We start from the raw sequence: 19,415 nt of genomic DNA, 5'->3' as shown, positions 1-19,415 counted from the left end.
TTTCTGACCTGGCAGGGCAAACTTTCCCAAGAAGCTGCAAAGTTTAGCACAGAAGAGGCTCTGGGTTTCTGGGGCCTTGGAGACCACTTGTCCCATTGCCTTCTCTTCCACACAGCTTTCACAAACCAGCATCTTCCAAGCTTCCAGCTGTACATCCTACACTGGTGTTACCCAAAACACGAGAGTGGCTGGAGCTGTTGCAAGGAAAAGCCTTCCTCAGGAAACCTTCCGCCCTCATCATCGATCTGCTTGCGACCCGCCAAGTCGGGGAGTGCACCAGCAGGGAAGATGTTAGTGACAGCGCAGCAGGATGCTCTGCCAGGGGTGAAAGCCTTCCTGAGAGCACAGACATTATTCCTCCACAGGCAATGAAAGAGAACCCCAAGCAGCTGCTTGCAGTGTAGTGCCAGGAGTGATGCACAGGCAGAATGGAACTGCTAGAGCCACAGCACAATTAAACTTCACGAGCTGTGGGCTGGGTTATTTAAAGTTTCCTGGGGTAAAAGCAAAAGCAGCACTGCTCCATCACCCCACCTCCTGTGGGACAAAGAGCACAAGAAGCAGCTGTGACCTCTCCTTCCCTCCCCTCATAGGCTGCAGTCATGCTGCTGTAGTCCAGACACTTTGCTCCAGGAAGAAAGCATTCCTGGTACCAGATGAACAGAAACCTCTCCTCTGAAGTCAGGCTCAGTAAATGCAACTCCTATGGAGCCGATCCTGAGCACCAGGAGTGCTGCAGGCATCACACGCAAAGGAACCAAAGCCCTTGCTCATCCTGCCTCTTTTCTCCCAGCTGCTGGTTCGCCCCACCCCTGCCCCAGGGCATTTCAGGCTGGGGTCACGGCTCTTGCTTGTGCCTGGGAAGAGGTGAGTTCCTAAAGACAGGGGTGTTTGGGGTTGTGGAGTCTGGTCAGTTCTTGCCGTGATCCTGCTGCAGTGCTGGATTGTTCTGATCTTCATGTCTTGCTGTGTGTGCTTGGTTTATTTCTGTGTTAGGAGTCCACTATGAGCTGGGAGAAGGAGAAAAGGGGGGGGGAGGCAGAATGGAGTCACTGAAAACACAGGTGGCCTGAGTTCTGTTTAGCTTTTCTTGATCAGATTAATCCCTGTGATTTACACCATCCTTATTCTGTACTTTGTGATTATTTCTTAAGGAAGCACCTTAATGCACTTAGAAAACTCTACTGACATAAACCTCATTGTGAGGCAGAGAAGATCAGCTTTTTACACTTTGGAAACCTGGGTGACTGCAGTTCTTGAAAACTCCTGCAACTGTTTTAGACTTTGGAAAGAAGTTCTGAGCATCTTAGGGATTTAGAAAGAATGTTTTTTTCCTAACACTTTCCTTTCAAGTAAATATACCAGCTAAATTGACATTGATGCTCCTGTTGGTAAGAGTGGTAACATTAACTTTCTGCTATAGTAACCTATACTTTTCTCTTAGCAGTCATACCTAACAAGGGAGCATGATTAAAAGCAAGTATTGACCATTAATGAAAGGCATCTGAGAAACTACTTCCAAGTGTGGAGTAGAGACTTTTCTGGTTGCTGGCTCGTAAGCACAAAGACAGGAAAGTTCTTTTGCAGATGCTGACCTTGTCTTAAGCAGAAGTAGCTGCAAACGTCATCAGAATAACATTTTCTTATTAGCAGGCTGAGATTCTGTATTGTTTTATTGTCTTGAAAGTGTATGAAGTGTGCAAGTGCCAGCAAGAAAGGCCAGATTTTGCTCATATACCTTTTCATTTTCTTTGGAAGATCTTGTGAGGCTGTCCTCAGAGCAGGAGAACTTACCGGTAGTATAAAGCGTGGGTGGAAGCAGCTTCTGAAGGGAACAAACAGATAGAAGTGTAAGATGTGTCCACCTTTTAGTGTAGTATTGCTAAGTAATTAATAAATGCAAATGTATCCTGGTTTTATTCCTGTGCTTGCAGATTTTGTAAAGAATCTTGTGTGCAAACCAGAGCCTGAAGAGCCAAGGCCTGAAGCCCCAAAACATCTTGCACATTAACAAAAATCAGGTGTTCAGTATTACAGAAACACTGTGTAATTACAGAATTACACAGGAATTACAGAAACACTGCTCCAAAGTTTTAATGTTTATTGCTTTCTTTCTCTCAAAATAAGGATTTGATGGTGCCATTTGCTTTAGAGCTGGGGACCTGAAGCCCCTTTGTCTGAGCAAAGGAAATTCATAGCGAAGCAAGGAATTTTTCCTAACTCTTCTCTCCCAGATTATCAGTATTACTGAGGCTGTCATTCCCACACTTGACAGGTTTTGGTCCATGTCCCTGGATTGTTTTGGCTTTGTTTCATCAGAAGCATACGTTTGGCTGTCCAATGTTTTTGCAGACTCCTTTATCACTGCCTGATAAAAATCAAACAGAAAATGCCCTGGGAAAGGGTGACTCTGTCTGCTTTCTGCATTTGTTCTCTTGTTGTAGTGGAAGCTGCCCCCTGCCTAAGGTGAGTAGCTACCAGTGATAGTATGGATATATTTTAATCCCAATTTCTTATCGAAATTGCTTCATACATTTAAGAACTTCCCAGTAACTGTCATAAACATCAGCATCCTGGGGATAGAGTAAGTAAGAGCTTTGAAATGTCTGACCTTTTCTTTTTCTGTGCAGGACAACCAAATTGGGAAATAAAGACATTCTCAATACTAAATTAGACTGTTCTTGATTTAAATCTCTACTGATTGAAGTTTTTAGTTAAACCTAACCTTAGCATTCTTGGTTGTGATTAAACTACTGTGTTCGCTTGCATATTCTGTCAGTCTGGACCTAGAGAGGCTGGGAAGAAAAAGGCACCATAGGGTAAGGCCTCCGGTTTTGTTCTGCCAATGCTTGTCTGTTCGGCATTACTCATAGCAAATGGCTCCTTATTTCTTACGTTGTCTTCTTACGAGGGCTCTGGTGTATAAAAGTGAAGGCTGCAGTGGTCAGCTGATGGTTTTTCTGGGTATTGGTGTTTCACTGGGATAGAAAGGTCAAAACGTAGGTTAAACAGGCATTGAATTCCAGAGTTTTCTTCCTGAAACCATGCAGGTTTTCACAGCCCTTTTCTTCTATAATTGTGGCAGGAGCATCCAGAATCCTAAAATGCAAGAACCGTGGTTATCAACACACCAACAAAAGTAAGCTTGAGCTAAAAAAAAAAAATGTTAAAGGCAGAAGCAGCTCAACGGGTCATCAAAATAGCATTTTGGTGCACATTAACTAGCTATAGTTAGAAGTCTGCTTTTGGCTGTAAGCATCAAGCCTAGCAGTAGGTGTCAGGAGCTCCGAGCAACATAAGTTGCCCCAGGAACTCAGGGGACATTTAGAGCAAGAGATGTTGAGGCTGTCCAGAGTGAGAATTAAATCCTGATGAGCTGCCATGTGGGGCGTTCCTTACAAAGTTTGAGAAATGTCTGCGCATCAAATGGGGAACACCTTCCTCGTGAAGGACAGAGAGGCCAGCTCTCCTAGCTTCAGGGGAGGGGAACAGAGATGAAAACCGATAGCACAGCTTGGGCTGTTTCAGTTCCTATTGCTAACGACCGTCCCTGCGCAAGCAGCGGCCTTCTGTCAGTCTGAATGTCCAAGCCCCTGCTTAGGCTCTGCTGCTGCCTGTTGCTGTCGGGTTTTCTTTCCCATGGCATTCCGTTTGGGTGGGCGGGCGGGTTGGGCCTGGAGCCGGAGCGCTACCGGAGCTCAGCGCACGAGGGGGGCGTGTGTGCGCGGAGGCTGTGGCCGCTGCCAGTGTTTGAGCGCCACCCAGCGGCGCGCCGCGGCACGGGGAGCAGCCGGTGCCCGTCGGCTCTTGCTTTGGGGATGGAGTTAAAGCAGCGCACGTGCGCCTCCCCCCTGCAAAGCCCACTGTAATTCTTCAACGTCACTTGAAATATTCTTTTCAGACTTCTTTATCCACCGCTGTGGGTGTAGGTAAAGTTTTTAATCTCTACAAAATTGTGCTGATTCTTTATGGGGACTGTAGTCACCTCCTGACTTCCTCGGTTTAATACAGCAGTGGGGTGCATAGGTAATGTGCTATTGACTCAGTGAAGGTTCTATGGTCTATAGCAGAGCAAAAGGCAGCAGTGATAATACAAAATAGTGAGCAAAAATTGCTTCCTAATAGTAAGCTGACACACTCGGAAGTGTTTTCAGACTCTAGCTGACTTATCTTGGAATGCTAGAATAGTTTGGGTTGGAAGAGCCCTTCAGAACTCATCTAGTCCAATCCCCTGCAATGAGCAGGGACATCTTCCACTAGATCAGGTTGCACAGAACCACATCCAGCCTGGCCTCAAATGTCTCCAGGGGTGGTGCACCTATCACCTCTCTGGGCAGCCTGTGCAGGTATTTTACCAGCCTCCTTGTAAAGATGTTTTTCCTCACATCCAGCCTGAATCTCTCCATGTAGAGCTACCATGAGCAGGAGTGGGGAGAGACGCCCATAATCTGTCTCTAAATCATCCCTCAGAAAGCTGAGGGGTAAGATAGTGCTCAAAGTCAGACCTGTCTGGAAATAAAATTTCTATAGAATTACCTGTGAGGAAATCAAACATGCCTGCTGCTTCGTGAGCAACTAGATGTTCATGAAATGAAGATAGAATGAAATACTGCAGTGCTGAGTGTTCCTTTTACAAAATGGCCAAGAATAGTAGGTCCTCTCTTGTGGGATCATAGCGGAGGCCATTAATATCTCTATAAAAACAGAAAGAAAAAACCATGAGGCATCCTAAATGCTCAAGTGAAAGCTACCCTAAACCTTTACAGTCAGATTCAAATTCACATTGAATTCCTGACCAAAACAGCTCCAAATCTATCTAAAGCCTAACTGGCATTTACGAAGTACCCGGTAATCAGTGACTGGGTCAGGAAAAACTACAAACAGAAGTGGCTTTAATCAAATTGATGTATTTACTATAAAACCTAGACCTCAAGTTGTGTGTGTTATGCAGTAAGTCTCTACCTGTACCTGTTTATCTTTTGAGGAGCTATAGCAGTACAGCTATCCACACCAACAGATCTCAATTTCTTCTAGTACTAAACAGTTCAAAATTGAAATACCTGAGGGGGGAAAAAAACCCAAACAAAAAACCAAACCAAAACAAAACCAAGAAAATACCAGCCCAAACTCCCAAAACCCCACAGACTAACCAAGAAAAAACAAATACACACCCATTATGCCCACCTTCCAAAATCTAAACAGTTTGAGGACTTTCAGCTAAAGCAGTTCAAGGTTTAGACAAATCAAAACACTAGTGTAGCAAAGCCAATGCTGCCTTATGGCAATGCAAGAAGGCAAGCACTTGTTTCCCTTTCCCCTTCTCTCCCTAAATTAATTCTTATAGCATAAATTAACTACATGTAAATAGCTACACACTGTACCATTAACTGGGTACTAGAGAACACCATCATTCACAGAACTGTCCTAGACATCACCTTCGGGGCTGCACAGATGATTCCCCCCTCTGCTCAGGCTTTAGAGAATGCATTAGAATTTGTACGGAAGTAATTAACAATTAAATATGACTGTACAGTGGTCACGACTGGTATAGAGCAGTCAGCAATCAACTGATACAACTCCAGGAGTGACTGCTGTTAAAAACTGTCTGCTACTGCACTACCCTTAACGCTACTAACTTCCACCAGTTCACTCCACAGACCAATTTCTGTTAAAGGTCATAGTTAAATCTCACCATACTTCCCACAGTACATTTCCAGACCTCTATCATCGTCCTCTAATGAAGGCTACAGCATGCCCAACAGCAACATGTACCAATGTCCTAAACTAATGAAGAATTCAAGCAGAAATACAGGTAAATGAAAATAATAATTACAAAAAAGGATTAAAAAAAAAAAGATGCAAATTCTCCACTGAAAAAGAGGACTGATGAAGGCCTAATCCCTTTCAAGCCAGCCAAAACAATACCCTTAGACTCTAACTTTGGTAGCAGTTAATAACTTACTGACCTACAGCCCAACTCTCATGTTCTTCATGTAGCCACATTAAGTTTGTCTCCACAGAGAATAGAAATGTGTCTTACCTACGCAAGGACTTGAAATGTTGATTTTTCATAATCAACACTCCAATCTACATCTATTAGAAGAAACCCGAGCAAGCACCAATAGTATTTTTGCATAAAATAACTATTATCAGTTGTATAATCTATTGAGACACTCAACTTGAGAAACTGCAGTGAAGACTAACCTCAAATGCACACAACAGAGAAGGAAACGCTTTTCCTAATCAGCTTGGTAAAAAATTTAGTTGTGTAACATAGGCAAAAACTAAGCTTTCCTAAAATTCCTTCTTTAACGAAAACAGACAATTCATACCTGAATTTCTTAGCACTTGCGGCCTTCTTTGTCAGCGTAGGGTGTTCCAAGTTGACATTCAAGAGACTTCCCAGGATTTCCAGATTTTTCTTTTTCTCTGCTGCAAGCTCTTCTTCCTCATCTGCCTTCAAGATGTTTGTCTCTGCTATAAGAAAAATACATCATCTTTCCCCTGCCTACCACTTGAGTAAGCCTGCCATATCTGATATACCAAATTATTATTATGTTACAAGTGCTCATGTCTCAGACACATCATTTCCTTCATTTTAAAGCTACTTGGAGGCTTTCTCCCTTGCACTGCAGAAAACCCGATCCATTATTTAACTTTTTCTCTGCTTATATCACATAACTGTACAACTACTTGGCCCTGATAAGACACTGGACAGATGATCACATTGAAGCAACAAAGGGAGTGGCACAAGTAGGCAAAAATTTAAGTTTCAGAAACAAATTCTAGATCTTGAAAACTGTTAAGAATTGCAATTTTGATAGGGGGTGGAAAAAAGAAATATTTTAACATGTTTTAACTTTTGGCTTTTCTGTCTTGTCCTGTTTAAAGAAAAAACAAAAAACTAAAAAAACCCGAAAAAACTAAAAAAAAGTAACCCCCCCCGCCAAAAAAAAAAAATCTTTCTTTCTAAGGCTACTAAATCAGCCATGGACTGCAGGATGACTACAAAATTGTTTATGTGAGTGTAATGGTCAAAACGTTTATCTTAAGAAGTCACTGCTTAACTATGAAAAACATGGATAAACGCATTTGGGATCATCCTGCATTAAAAAACTAGTTTCAGATGCTGACTGATGTACTAAGTACATCTCACTCAGCTCTTACAAATACTTCTGCGACACACGCGTTTGAGAAAACACAGCCACCAATGTATACTATGCACAGCCACAAGAGCCAAGCTGTTTTTCTTAAGAAATCACCGAAGTAAAAGTACTCCATAAGTTGTTTCAAGCATCCAATATTAAGGCTCCACGATGTAGCTCTGTTACTGTCATTAACCAGGAAACAGGAGCAGGTTTACCTTCTTCTTCACTGTCACTTTCAAGGAATCGAGCATCCATGCGGAATCTTTCATCCGTGCCAAGCCGTGACTGCAATTTCAAGAGCTAACCAAAATGAAAGACACTACTAAGCACTGGAGAAGAAAATTGACATTCAGTAACTTCAAAGATGACAACATCACAGAAACTCCACTCCCCAACATCTATCACTTCCTCCATGGCTTCTTTTTCCTCTGGTTTTGGGAATTCCACTGCAGTTTTGTCAAAATCACGTTCAGCAATCATGCAAACCCACGTGTGACGTACTTCTGAAACAGCATTAATGGAGACTTAGAAGACTGAATTATAGTAATGGGTTCACTCACTTTTTCACCAGCTCTGCCTTCAAACTGGGGCTTAATTTTGAATCTCTCAGCGTCCACATCATCTTGCTCATCCTCACTGCTGTCAAACAGTCTGCCCACGGTTTTAGGAGCAGATTCATCCTTACATAAACAAATAAAGAAGAAAGAGAAAAGTAGCAGTTTACCTATATTTCAGAAAATCAATCAGCATCAGCTTTGTTCATGTGCTTTCCAGTTTACCTGAAGAAGTGTATTTATAGAACATGCAGCTCACTTACTGATCCATGTGCTGCAACTCCTACATTGTGCACACAACTCGTACAGTTCTGTTTTACAGTTAAGACTATTAAACTTTAGCATAGACAAAAATATCTATGCAAAGGGTAACTTGGCTTTTACAATACGAGATAATTGGGTATAAAACCCCAAATTTCTGATTACGTCAAGGGAGATATTGAAAGATATGCATGTCAAATTATACCCTTTCTAAACAAGCCTCACTTATGGCATAAACTCAAGGATATAGTTTAAGTCAGTTGATCAAAACCAATGCAAAAGGTAAGCACTCCATGGCTTTAAACAGTTTGCCATTAATCAGAAGTTCTTTTAAAGAAAGGGGAAATTATAGGGCATGGATTCTAAATACAGGGTAAGGATATACACGGGTGAAAGGAGTGATAAGCACAAGGAGAAATGAGAAAAATGTTTTAATTACACAGTGAAAATGGTCAGAATCTTAGAACATTTATGAAGAAAAAAAAAACCCAACAAAAGCAAACCCAATGCTCTGCCCCTTTCATAGAATCATAGAATAGTTAGGGTTGGAAAGGACCTTAAGATCATCCAGTTCCAACCCTCCTGCCATGGGCAGGGACACCTCACACTAAACCATATCACCCAAGGCTTCATCCAACTTAGCTGAGATGTGACTAAGAAAATATGACACAAGAAGTTCTCTTCCAGTGAGTATCTAACTGTGCTGAAAGCAAGGCAGTAAAATCCTGAGGAGTCTGCTAAATATGGTCACAGGTGCAGTGTGTGGAGGAAGTCCCACACAACTTCCCTGGACCCCAACATCACTTAAAAAAGGTGACATGTGCATTAACACAGTTAACTAATAGATTCTTCATTCACAAGCTTGGAAAGACCAGAGTCCCTCTACAGTACTCAAGCCAAAACTCTTCCCCCTCCTTTGACTAAAAGCAGTAACATTTCAAAACTAATTAATGTGACTTAAGCACTCTTTGTCTCTTCATCCAAGTCAGAGTCCCTTTCATACAAATCTCAAACTCCTTACACATTCTCAAAGTTCTCCAGTTTTAGCAGATGCAGGGTTAAATTCTTTGAAACCTACCCCATGTTACCAAAAAAGAGAGAAGAATCCTTCCTATTAATTCAAACCTGACCCACTTTTTTCTGTCACTTCACTAGAAAAAAGTCTTCAGAAAAAGAGGCATAATCATATGGAACACAAGGCACAGTCATACCCATATGGAATTACTTTACAGAATATTGGACTTGCTCCTAATAACACTTACGTGCTCAGGCGTATTTCCCAAGCTGGCATCTTTCTTCGACGTCTCATCTACTTCAGCTTCACTTTCCACATCTGAATGAAATATCACGTGTTTATGCTTGCCTGCTGGCTGGCTATCCTGTGGAAGAGCAAAACTCTGACGTCAAACTTAGCAAATACTTGCTACAGTCATACACAGTATCTAAAAGACGTTTCCATGACATGAACGAAGAAATCTACTATTCCTCTTGCCACTCAAGACACATTCCAGGAATTAGCATTCATACTTTATACACATTCACAAGAAAAGTGACAATGTTAATCAAAAATTCCAATGATTTTTAGCATATCTTAAACCACGTCTATTAATTCCCTGTTTCTTTTATTGCATACTATTCAGAGAGAAGTTGTTAGTGTCATTACCAGATTGGAGAGAGCTCCTTGAATGAGTTTCTTCTGTAACTCCCTCTCTGTCTCTCCCCTAGAGCTGCTAGCCTCCTTTTGTTATCCTGCAACTGTTTCTTTTCTGGTCTATGCTCCTTTGAAGCACTAGCATGAAGACAAAGCTCTTTATTTTCCAGAAGGCTTCTCTTCCCATCCTCATGTTTATCAGCTTCGCATTCTGGATTTTGATTGCTTACATCCTGCTTTGATTGTTTTGAAAGTACTCTGAGGCTTTTCAGTTGTCGCTTAGTGCGTTTCTGTGACACTGCATTACTGTCCACGTCACTGCTTTCGTCTTCACTCTGATCAGTACAAGGAGCAGCATCTCCACACTCTGAACTTTGCTTGAATCGTGTAGAACTTGCATCTTTGTTCTTCCCTTGCAAGTGCAGCCTGGACACAGGCTGACCTCTCTCATCTGCAAAGGACGCAGCATCTGACAGTTCCCCCTGCGGTTCACAATGCGCATTTTGTTGCTTTTTACTGTTGAGTTCAACTGAACACATTTGATGGTTCTTTTGCTGTCTCTAACTCCTCCTCACAGGAAGAAACACAAGCTTCCAGATCTAATCTTTCTACAAACCTCTTCTCTAAACCAGCGCTGTCCCTGGGTAACTCCATTTCACAAAGGGACCCCATTCCTCTGAAGGGCTGATATTTCAAATGCAAATTATTTTGTCCCTTGAAACTTGCTTCATCAGCATCCTCCTCCCCTGCCAAAATCGCAGCAACTACATCTTCAGGGCAGATACATGTTTTCCTAACCGCAGGGCAAAATTTTGAAAGGTTTGTTTTATTTCCAACATTACCCTTAGGATATTCCTCAACAGCACACTGACTAGAGCTCCATGCACTGTCTAATTCTTCTCCGCGTGTTCCAGTAGCTAATGCTTGTAAGTCATCCAATGTAAGGTCTAAGCGGTAACAGTTCTGCATCGTGCAGTCATAATGCAAACTGCTTTCAGACTCCTCTTTCTCAGGATCTGAACAAGAGCTTTCATTATCACTTGTTTTTGTTGTACTGTTACCTGCTGTGCTCTGCAAGGCAGCAGTTTGGGATTTTTTCTTTTTGCCTTTTTTTCTCTATATTCTTTTAAATGATGAGTTTTCACTGAGGATTTATTTAGCAAATCAATTTTTTTCTCAGTTAAGATGTCTTCATTTTCCACCTTCACCGGTTTACAACTGTCTAAAACTGCAGAGTTCTTGTTATGTAGATGTGGCCTTTTACTTTTAGCAATAATTTCACCTGTATTTGCTGACTGATAGCCATTATCACATCCCATAATCTTTTTCTCTCTAAAGTTTCCTTTGATAGCTTGCTTCATGGCATCTGGATTGCTTAAGGACCAATAACTACTGTATTTTAATTCAAAATTGTCCCCAACAATTTCCAAGTGGTCACTTTCAGCCTTGCCATTTTCAGCTTTCTGTACTTGCCTCTCTACCATTGCTCTGATTTCCTCTTCAGAATCACTATCACTCTCAGAAACACTCATATTATTTTGAGGCGTAACACCAGAAACATTGCTTTCATCTGATAATATGCCTCTCCCAGATACTTTATTATTAAGACTCCTCAGTGGAGACAATTTAGACTTCTCTTTGGCTTTCCATTTTGATCGCTGATCTAGCTGGGGTGAGCTTGTGGTTTTTGAACTTGACTGGCACCCAGAGGGGAGAACTACTGCTCCATTCAAAGCCTCACTGCCCAGCTGCCTCAGTTTTTTAGGTGGCTTCTTCAGTGCAGGTGACCCTCCTTTCCGCTTTGTGTTTATGCTGTCACCTCTCGCTTCCAAGTGCCAAGAGAGCTCAGAAACAGGAACGGCATTTGTCACGTCTGGCTCCAGCTTTCTAAGGTTATGGCAATATTTTGATGGGTCATATTTCATAATGTGAGTCTGAGATAAGGAACTAACCCAACATGATGCTTTCAGCAAGCAAACTTCCAGTCTTTACGAACAGGCTGGATTCTGTGTGAAAGGACAACCCAGAGTCCTTTTTCATGTCAGAACCTTAAGCCTTTAAGCAGCCAACTTGAAGTCTGAACAATGTATTCAAATCACACAAGCCTACTGCAAGATTTACTTAGGGAATCCAGTGAATCAACTTTGGCTGCTATGTCACCCTCTCAGACTGCGAAGCAAATGTTTCCCCATATGACAAAAGAAAGAAGGGAATCGTGCCTATGTCCAACCAACTGGAAAAGGATATTTTCTTTTTCTGTTGACTCCTGAGGTGCAGGATAGGTAAGACTCTTCCAAATTTGCCAACAACCCATTTCTGAAAGAGAAGAAAAACAACCAGTGTCAAATAAACAAGGAACGGAAGGAACCCCGCAATAAAACAAGATGCCTGCTCTTGGATAACAGAAGCAGTCATGAAGAACCATCTGTGACTAGCTCTTTTTTGTTTACTCTCTTCAGTGAGATTTATTTGTACCGAGCAAGTCAGTCAGCTTCCTTCACCAAAGAAAAAAAAAAAGAACAAGAACATGCCTCAAACCCCCCCCTCACCCTCCAAAACCACTCTGTGCTCAGCAAATAACTTGGAAAGCTTTGCAGAAAGTATAATCTTTGTTACCCAAATGTCCATGTTCAGTGCTTTCCTTCCAAGTCTTACTTTTACAAGCACGTGTAGACCATGACCCCGAACGTGCATGAGCACAGAGATTAGCTCCCGACAATCCAGACATCAAAAACGTATATGCTGTATAAAAAGAAGACACACACTCTGCCTACATGCTTTTAAGGGGGACACAAAGATGTTTCCACATAAAGGAGTAATTTAACATCACAAGAGTCTGATCAAGACAAGTTTTAGGAGTGACAAAGAACACCAGCAACATTCGACAGAAGGAGTAAGTCTACACGTAAGGTATCTCCTTAGACTGCGTTTCACAAGTTGGACATTTCCTAAGGGTTTCTTTACATAAAGGGTAGAGATTTGACACAAATACAGATGTAAGAAGCATGTGCCCAATTCTGGCTTTTGTTTTGCTTTAGTTCTCTTCACACCTGCCCCACCATACCTTATGATCTGGCACCTCTGTACCTGGCACTGCTTTCATAAAGAAGTCCACAACTCCCACCTTTTTCAGCGATTCTAACAGAGATGTTTGGCCATTTCTCTGTGGCTTTTCCTTCTGCAGCTTTGCTTCCTCCCTCTCCCTGGCCAGCCTGTACCAACAAGCACATCATGCATGATAAAAAAGTCTGCCCGTGTGTTAAATTACAGCTGGTAGCAACTCTGTTCCATGGAACAGTAACCATTCCTACCCAAAGAAATAGCACATCTGCTGCCTTTAAAGGAATAATGATGGAAAACATGCTGCAGTATCTAATGAGCATCAACAGTGCCCCAGTGTAAATAAGATCTAGAAAGATTAAGAGCGTAGCAGCCGAAAGCACAATCATAATACTATCGGATAATCAGAAAAGGGGTAACTTCAGCAGCAACATATGCATGGGTTTTTTTAAATTCATTTTTACCTGTGCAGGAAGCTTTCTTTGGCCAACTGAATTTGCAGTGTCCCGCCTTTCCATTTTGTTTTATTTAAAAGTGTCATGCCTGTAAAACAAGGAGATGGGAAATGAATATTTGCTACATTAAAGAATAAAACAACAAAAAAGCACATCTCAGGCTTAACTATGCCTTCTGCTAGAAGTTCCTTCAGCATGGTATTATTACTCACTTGACTTAAGTTTGTATGTGAAAAGTCTAATACCCAAGCCTTAAACAAGAAAGTCCACATCCAAAATTCAAATTCTGACTTCAGAAGACTCATTCAAGTAATTCAGATACATGTACCCTGATGTTTCTACATTACTGTCAGATAGGCTCTTCTTGACGTCACTTCTTGTGCACTCTGATAACACAGTTAAGGACTACAGAAAATCAGAGAGAAAAACGGTGTACTTGGAATTTTAGGATGCAAAGTGTCAAGGGCTCTTAAATAGTCACTTTCCAACAACTTTCCCATTCCTAACGGTAACATTTCCTACATAAAAGGGCATATTTCCAACTCCTCTCTTTGGGAACAGGCATCTTCACATGCCATTTTGCTGCTACGCATTATACAGGTCGTTTTATAACCCTGCAACTAGTTTTGTAATCCCATGACTTTGGAATTTGTAATACTGCTGTAACAGGAGCATGCTTTACATAAACTCTTCTGCTGGGCTTCCTCTCATATCAAGTCACAATGTTTTTACAGACCTGATGCAAGTGTTTGAAGCACATTTCCTATCACTTTTCCTACAAGGATTAGAACAAGATCATTAAGTCGCTCATCTCAATCACAAGCAGCTTTTTTAATGTGCTTACACCTACTTAGAGCTCCTGTAAAGTAACTTAAATCAAATTGCAGCTTAAAGGGAATGAACACGACAAAATAGAAGGAAACAGGCTCTACCTTGACCACATCCTGATACAACAACATTAGGTGCATTTTCAGTAATGCAACCTGGCTCCAAACCATAAATTACTTAAAAAGAAATGAATAAAACCACATACTTACACTTTCTAAGATCTACATCTGAAATATTGACAGTGATGTAAGCAAAAGCTTTCAGAGGGTTCCCTGAGCAAAGAGAAACACTCAGTTCATTTCTATGTACTTTCACAGATTCCGTTAAAACTGAAAACTGACAATAATGTGTGTCATAAGCAAAAACAAAAAATAACCAAAACACAAACCAAAAAAACATAGCAAAAAAAAAAAAACAAACCCCAACCAAAACCGTTTCACACACAACTTAAAAACCACTTCGCTTTAAAAAGAATGGTTCCAAGTACTTTTAAAGACTGACACAAAGCTGTTACCCTGATCATCTTGTCTGGTAATAATCTCCGCATCCAAAACATGCCCAAACTTGCCAAATCGTTCCTGCAGCTCAGCCTTAGACACCGCATGGCCAAGCCCTCCAACATACAAGCGCTTCGGCACTCGCTGCATCTCCACGTGGGAAAGTCCGGCTGCGCCAGCTGTCCCGAGCTCTCCGGTTTTCTGTAAGAAGACCAGCACTGGTCACCACCACTAACACAGGAGGGATTAACGCGTTCATAGCACCGAGCCAAGGAACACCTCGTTCCCAAAGCAGCCAAGGCCGCCAACGCCGCCCCGTAACGGGAAACCGTGAGATCGGGACGAGGCCGCCGCCGCAGCAGCAGCACCACCGGCAGCAGCAGCTGCAGCAGCAGCTACAGCGGCAGCACCGGCAGAAGCGGAGGCGGGAGCGGCACCGGCAGCACCGGCAGCACCGGAGGCACCGGCAGAAGCGGCAGAAGCGGCAGAAGCGGAGGCGGGAGCGGCACCGGCACCCACAGCCTCGCTACCCGCGGATCCTCACGGGACGCCAGCACCCACCAGCATCTCCAGCAGCGAAGAGTAACGCGGCGCACTTGAATTAATGTTCCCCCTCGCACCCCTGCCTGTGGCACAGGGGGAAAAAAGGTTCCGGCAGCTGCCTTTGCAGCAGTGTGGGGAGTACACGAGGTTTGGGTCTGGAGACGGGAGAAGGTGCGAGAGAAACGCACTAAAAGGAAAAGCAGTGAATTTGGCACAAGACACGAATCAGAAACCAACAACAGAAAACAGAGACCTCCACCACGAAACAACGCTTATGACACCAACTCCAACAACAACATCGGGAACCACCGTCGCAGGGACTATGTTTCCGGGCAGGAGTATGAAGCCGCAGCCGGCGCCCTCCGACTGCGCAGCCGCAATGGTAGCGTCCAGGCAGAAGCGGGCGATTGGGCAGTTGGAAGCGGGGGGTGGGGCAGGGCTGCTCTCGGCCTCTTCCAGGGAGCGCGCGGAGCCGCAGGGGCAGGCGGGACCCTGCAGCCGCCCAGCGGGTGCTGCGGCCGGAGCAGCGGAGGGGCTGCGGGGGCTGCTGCCGGCTCTGGCCGAGGGAGCTGTGAGGGGTAGGAGCAAAGCCGAGCACCGCTGCACCTCGCAGCTCCAACGGTTTTACCGGCCTTCGCCAACAGCCGCCTCAACATTTGCGGCTCTAATGACCATTACAGTTGCTTAAGCACCGTTTGCTTTCCCTGTAGTTTTCCTTAGAGCCTCCATTCCATGCCATGTGAGCATCTTTCATCATGAAGACAGCATTTTTCATTAACGCAACAAGGATGACTTCAGGGTAAAATTCCCCTGCTAAAAAGGACTCTCCCCATCTTTCTTGCAGGATGACTTCCCTGAAGAATCCACCTGCGACACCAGGACAAACACCAGACCCTGGCTCAGGAACAGCCAGAGTAGTTTCTTCATGGAGATTTACAAAATAACTTCGGGCCCTCTGCACAAAAAGAATAAATTAATGTGGTTACACCCTTCTGAATATCCTCCTCTTTGTAACTCTCATGAGCGACACAGCAACAAAGTCAGGAGGCCCATTCTTCATATTCCCCTCTCGCCCCCACCACCACAGGAGCCTCCAACAGAAATGTTACGTCTTACGGCCTTGCGTCCTAAGAAAAACAAACGGCAGCAGCACCTTTCCTTGATAGGCTCCAACGCAGACTGCAGGGAAACCGCATTTGTTTCATTAGAAGCTCAGCACCACTATCCCGCATCTGCCAACAGATTGGCTAGAATATCAAAAGCAATTGCTTTGGTGGCATACGGGTGGTTGTTGGGCTGCTTGTGGTTTGGGGCTTTTGGTTGGTTGGTTGGTTTGTTGTTTTCTTTGCTTCAGGGCTTGTTTGGTTTTCTTTTGGGTTTTTTTTTCTTGTTTGTTTTGGGTTTTTGTTTTTACTTTGAAATTAATGACATGAAGAAGAAAAACCCCCACAATATTTTGGATCAAAAACCTTGTAGGCATATGTGACTGATACCAGTAGTCGATATTTTTAACAAGAACATCAGAAACACTGAAAACAATCAACTATCAGATACATATGCCTGAAAGGATCCAAAATGTCTAGATAACTTGTCGAAAAGAGGGTGACTAAGTTGTGTTAATACCTCTTAGGCGTTCATCATCTTTGGAGAAGAAGAAGGATCTAGCACGTTCTGGACATTCAGCATGGGAAGAGTTAGTGTCAAATTCCATTAGCCCAAGTCCAGGCTGGAAGGCTCCCAAGAAATAGTATCTCAGGCAGGACATTACACCACAGTAACCCAATACAACATCCTATAAAAAAATGTTGCTGAAGACACCCAGGCCCTGACGCTGCCCCTCGAGAAAGGGAGCAGAGGAGGAGAAAGCCAACCAATGAGCCTCGAATCTCCCAGTCCAGAGATGAAGGGCCACCTTTATTGTGCCAATGGAGGGGGATCAGAGCTGTCGCTCAGAGATGAAGCACGGTTGGTCCCACAGAGGAACCCGGGCCACCTGTTGGGAGTCCGGGCCCGATGTTGCAAGTGGGAGATGTCTCACACCCACATGGGCTTAGTGGGGAGGGAGCTGCTGTCGCATTCCGGTGCTGCGAAGCCAGAGGATGCCACTGATGGCAGCTGCCTGCTGGGGCTGCTGGGCTCAGGTATCGGTGAGCACTGGGACAGCCCCGCACTTCCTGGCTGTGGGTGCTCCTTTCACCACGTGGTGCTGCCGGTTGGCTTCTCTCCTGCTGTCTTCTGGGCCGCGTGCAGGCTGTTTGGTCTGACAGTTCAACTGGGAGCACTTTCACCATGGCTCGGGCCCCTGGGGGCTGGAGCCGCTGCTGCTCTCACACACTGGGGAGCCGTGGTATGGCCCCAGTGCCGCAGTGCCAGGAACGGCTGATGTTTAGTACCAGGGACCTGCCGCCTGCCTATCACTGCTGGGGCTGCTGCTCTCTGATTCTTGGGAGCCATAGGAGGACAGCGATGACTCCTGGCTGTCACTGCTGGGGCTCCTGCTCCCTGATTGCTGGGAGCTAGAGGAGGACAGCGATGACTCCTGGCTGTCACTGCTGGGGCTTCTGCTCCCTGATTGCTGGGAGCTAGAGGAGGACAGCGATGACTCCTGGCTGTCACTGCTGGGGCTCCTGCTCCCTGATTGCTGGGAGCTAGAGGAGGACAGCGATGACTCCTGGCTGTCACTGCTGGGGCTTCTGCTCCCTGATTGCTGGGAGCTAGAGGAGGACAGCAATGACTCCTGGCTGTCACTGCTGGGGCTCCTGCTCCCTGATTGCTGGGAGCTAGAGGAGGACAGCGATGACTCCTGGCTGTGACTTCTGGAGCTTCTGCTCCCTGATTGCTGGGAGCTACAGGAGGACAGCAATGACTCCTGGCTGTCACTGCTGGGGCTCCTGCTCCCTGATTGCTGGGAGCTAGAGGAGGACAGCGATGGCTCCTGGCTGTCACTGCTGGAACTGCTGGTCACTCGTTCTTCGGGGCGCTGGGATAGCCCCGGCACAGCCCGTTTGCAGGCCCACCTTTTTGCACGTGGTGCTGGTGGGGCACGTCCCCGAGGGATTGCCCCCAAGGGCTGCTCTGTCCCTGCCTAGCTGGCTGCTGGGCAGGGCTGGAAGCCTTGGGGAGCAAAGGGCATTGCAGGCATGGGTGTCCCAGTGGGTGCCCGCTGCCCAGCTGGGTCCCGCTTGCCAAAGAGAGTAGGGGCCCTCCCCAAGGGTGGCTTGGGAGCTCTTGACACCCCCTGCCAATGCTCCTGGCCCCACGCTGACCGTCCCAAGAGTCCCTCTGCCAGGCTGTAGGCGGGGGACTTTGCTCTCACCCTGCTCCATCGAGTCAGGTGTCTCAGAGCTCCTTGCAGATGTGAAAGAAATGAACGGTGGGTGTTTGGAGAGTCCCCGTCCCAGCAGTGCTGGGGCGTCTTCTCCAAATGCTCCTCTGCTACCTCTGAGGGAGAAGCAAGACACGGGTGAGCTCGCAGCACAGGCCCAGAGCCCTGTGGTCTCGAGACCCCTCCTCCCTCTGCAGCTCCCTGAGAGCCCCGTCTCTGCCCTGCCCTCTCCGCACCTCACCGGGTCGCAGTGACACCTGTGCCCAGCCTCCCCTTTTTATAGGCCTGCCCCCGCTCACTGTGGCCACTGTGACATCAGCGCCGCTGGCACGCAGGCACCCCGGATACGGGCAGGGGCACCCTCGGCCACACACCACCCACTGTGACACGGCCACTGCATCACAGGGCTGGCTGTGAAGCACACGGGCAGGGACCCAATTCCTCGGCACCCGCGCCACAGGGGCGGCTGCTCCAGCAGCAAGTGCAGAGTCGGGGGCCAGCTCAGGACATGGTTTCCTGGTGGACGCGGCAATGTTCAGTTAACGGTTGGACTCGCTGACCTTTAGGGCCTTCTCCAATCTAAACGATTTCTGTGACTCCCATTACCCTTCCACTATTACTTTATCACCTTTTGCTTCCCCTGTGACTTTCCTTCAATTGTCAGCCCACCAAGGATGACTTCCCTGAAGAATCCACCTGCGACACCAGGACAAACACCAGACCCTGGCTCGGGCACAACCAGAGTACGAATAAATTAATCGCGGAATAGTTTGTGTTGCCTGGACCTTCAATGGTCATCCAGTCCAACACCCCTGCAATGAGCAGGGACTTCTTCAACTAAATCAGACTGCCTCGAATTACACCCAGCATGGCCTCGAATGTCTCCAGGGATGGGGCATCTACCGTCTCTCTGGGCAGCCTGTGCCAGGATTTTACCACCCTCACTCTAAAGAATTTCTTCCTCACCTCCAGCCTCCCTCTTCCCTCTTTTAGCTTAAAGGCATTACCCCTCATGCTATCACAACAGGCCCTGCTATAAAAGTCTCTCCCCATCTTTCTTACAGGCCCCTTTTAAGAACGGGAAGGCTGCAAT

At 45.4% G+C, this 19,415-nt stretch overlaps 2 protein-coding genes across 2 annotated transcripts; one reads left to right on the top strand and one right to left on the bottom strand.

Annotated features, from left to right (window-relative positions):
* Window positions 1–2,087: 2,087 nt before the first annotated feature.
* Window positions 2,088–15,083, bottom strand: LOC117436656 (nucleolar protein 8-like). The gene is given in 16 exon segments (XM_034066039.1): window positions 2,088–3,099; window positions 4,537–4,694; window positions 6,333–6,477; window positions 7,364–7,448; window positions 7,709–7,828; window positions 9,226–9,342; window positions 9,627–9,676; window positions 9,679–10,172; window positions 10,174–10,732; window positions 10,735–11,542; window positions 11,862–11,930; window positions 12,679–12,826; window positions 13,139–13,217; window positions 14,167–14,229; window positions 14,472–14,655; window positions 15,016–15,083. Coding segments are annotated over 15 exon segments (2,991 nt in total). The 5' UTR covers window positions 15,022–15,083; the 3' UTR covers window positions 2,088–3,099; window positions 4,537–4,630.
* LOC117436668 (uncharacterized) lies at window positions 14,965–17,810 on the top strand. The gene is made up of 4 exons (XM_034066193.1): window positions 14,965–15,379; window positions 15,842–16,036; window positions 16,628–16,690; window positions 17,454–17,810. Exons 1-4 carry the CDS (start codon window positions 15,059–15,061, stop codon window positions 17,808–17,810), a joined length of 936 nt encoding a protein of 311 aa, XP_033922084.1. The 5' UTR covers window positions 14,965–15,058.
* Window positions 17,811–19,415: the final 1,605 nt, after the last annotated feature.

The sequence above is a fragment of the Melopsittacus undulatus genome, chromosome 9, assembly GCF_012275295.1.
Source record: "Melopsittacus undulatus isolate bMelUnd1 chromosome 9, bMelUnd1.mat.Z, whole genome shotgun sequence".
NCBI classification, from domain to species: domain Eukaryota; kingdom Metazoa; phylum Chordata; class Aves; order Psittaciformes; family Psittaculidae; genus Melopsittacus; species Melopsittacus undulatus.
The sequence above is the reverse complement of the archived record's forward strand: the minus strand, read 5'-3'. Positions and strand labels throughout refer to the sequence as shown.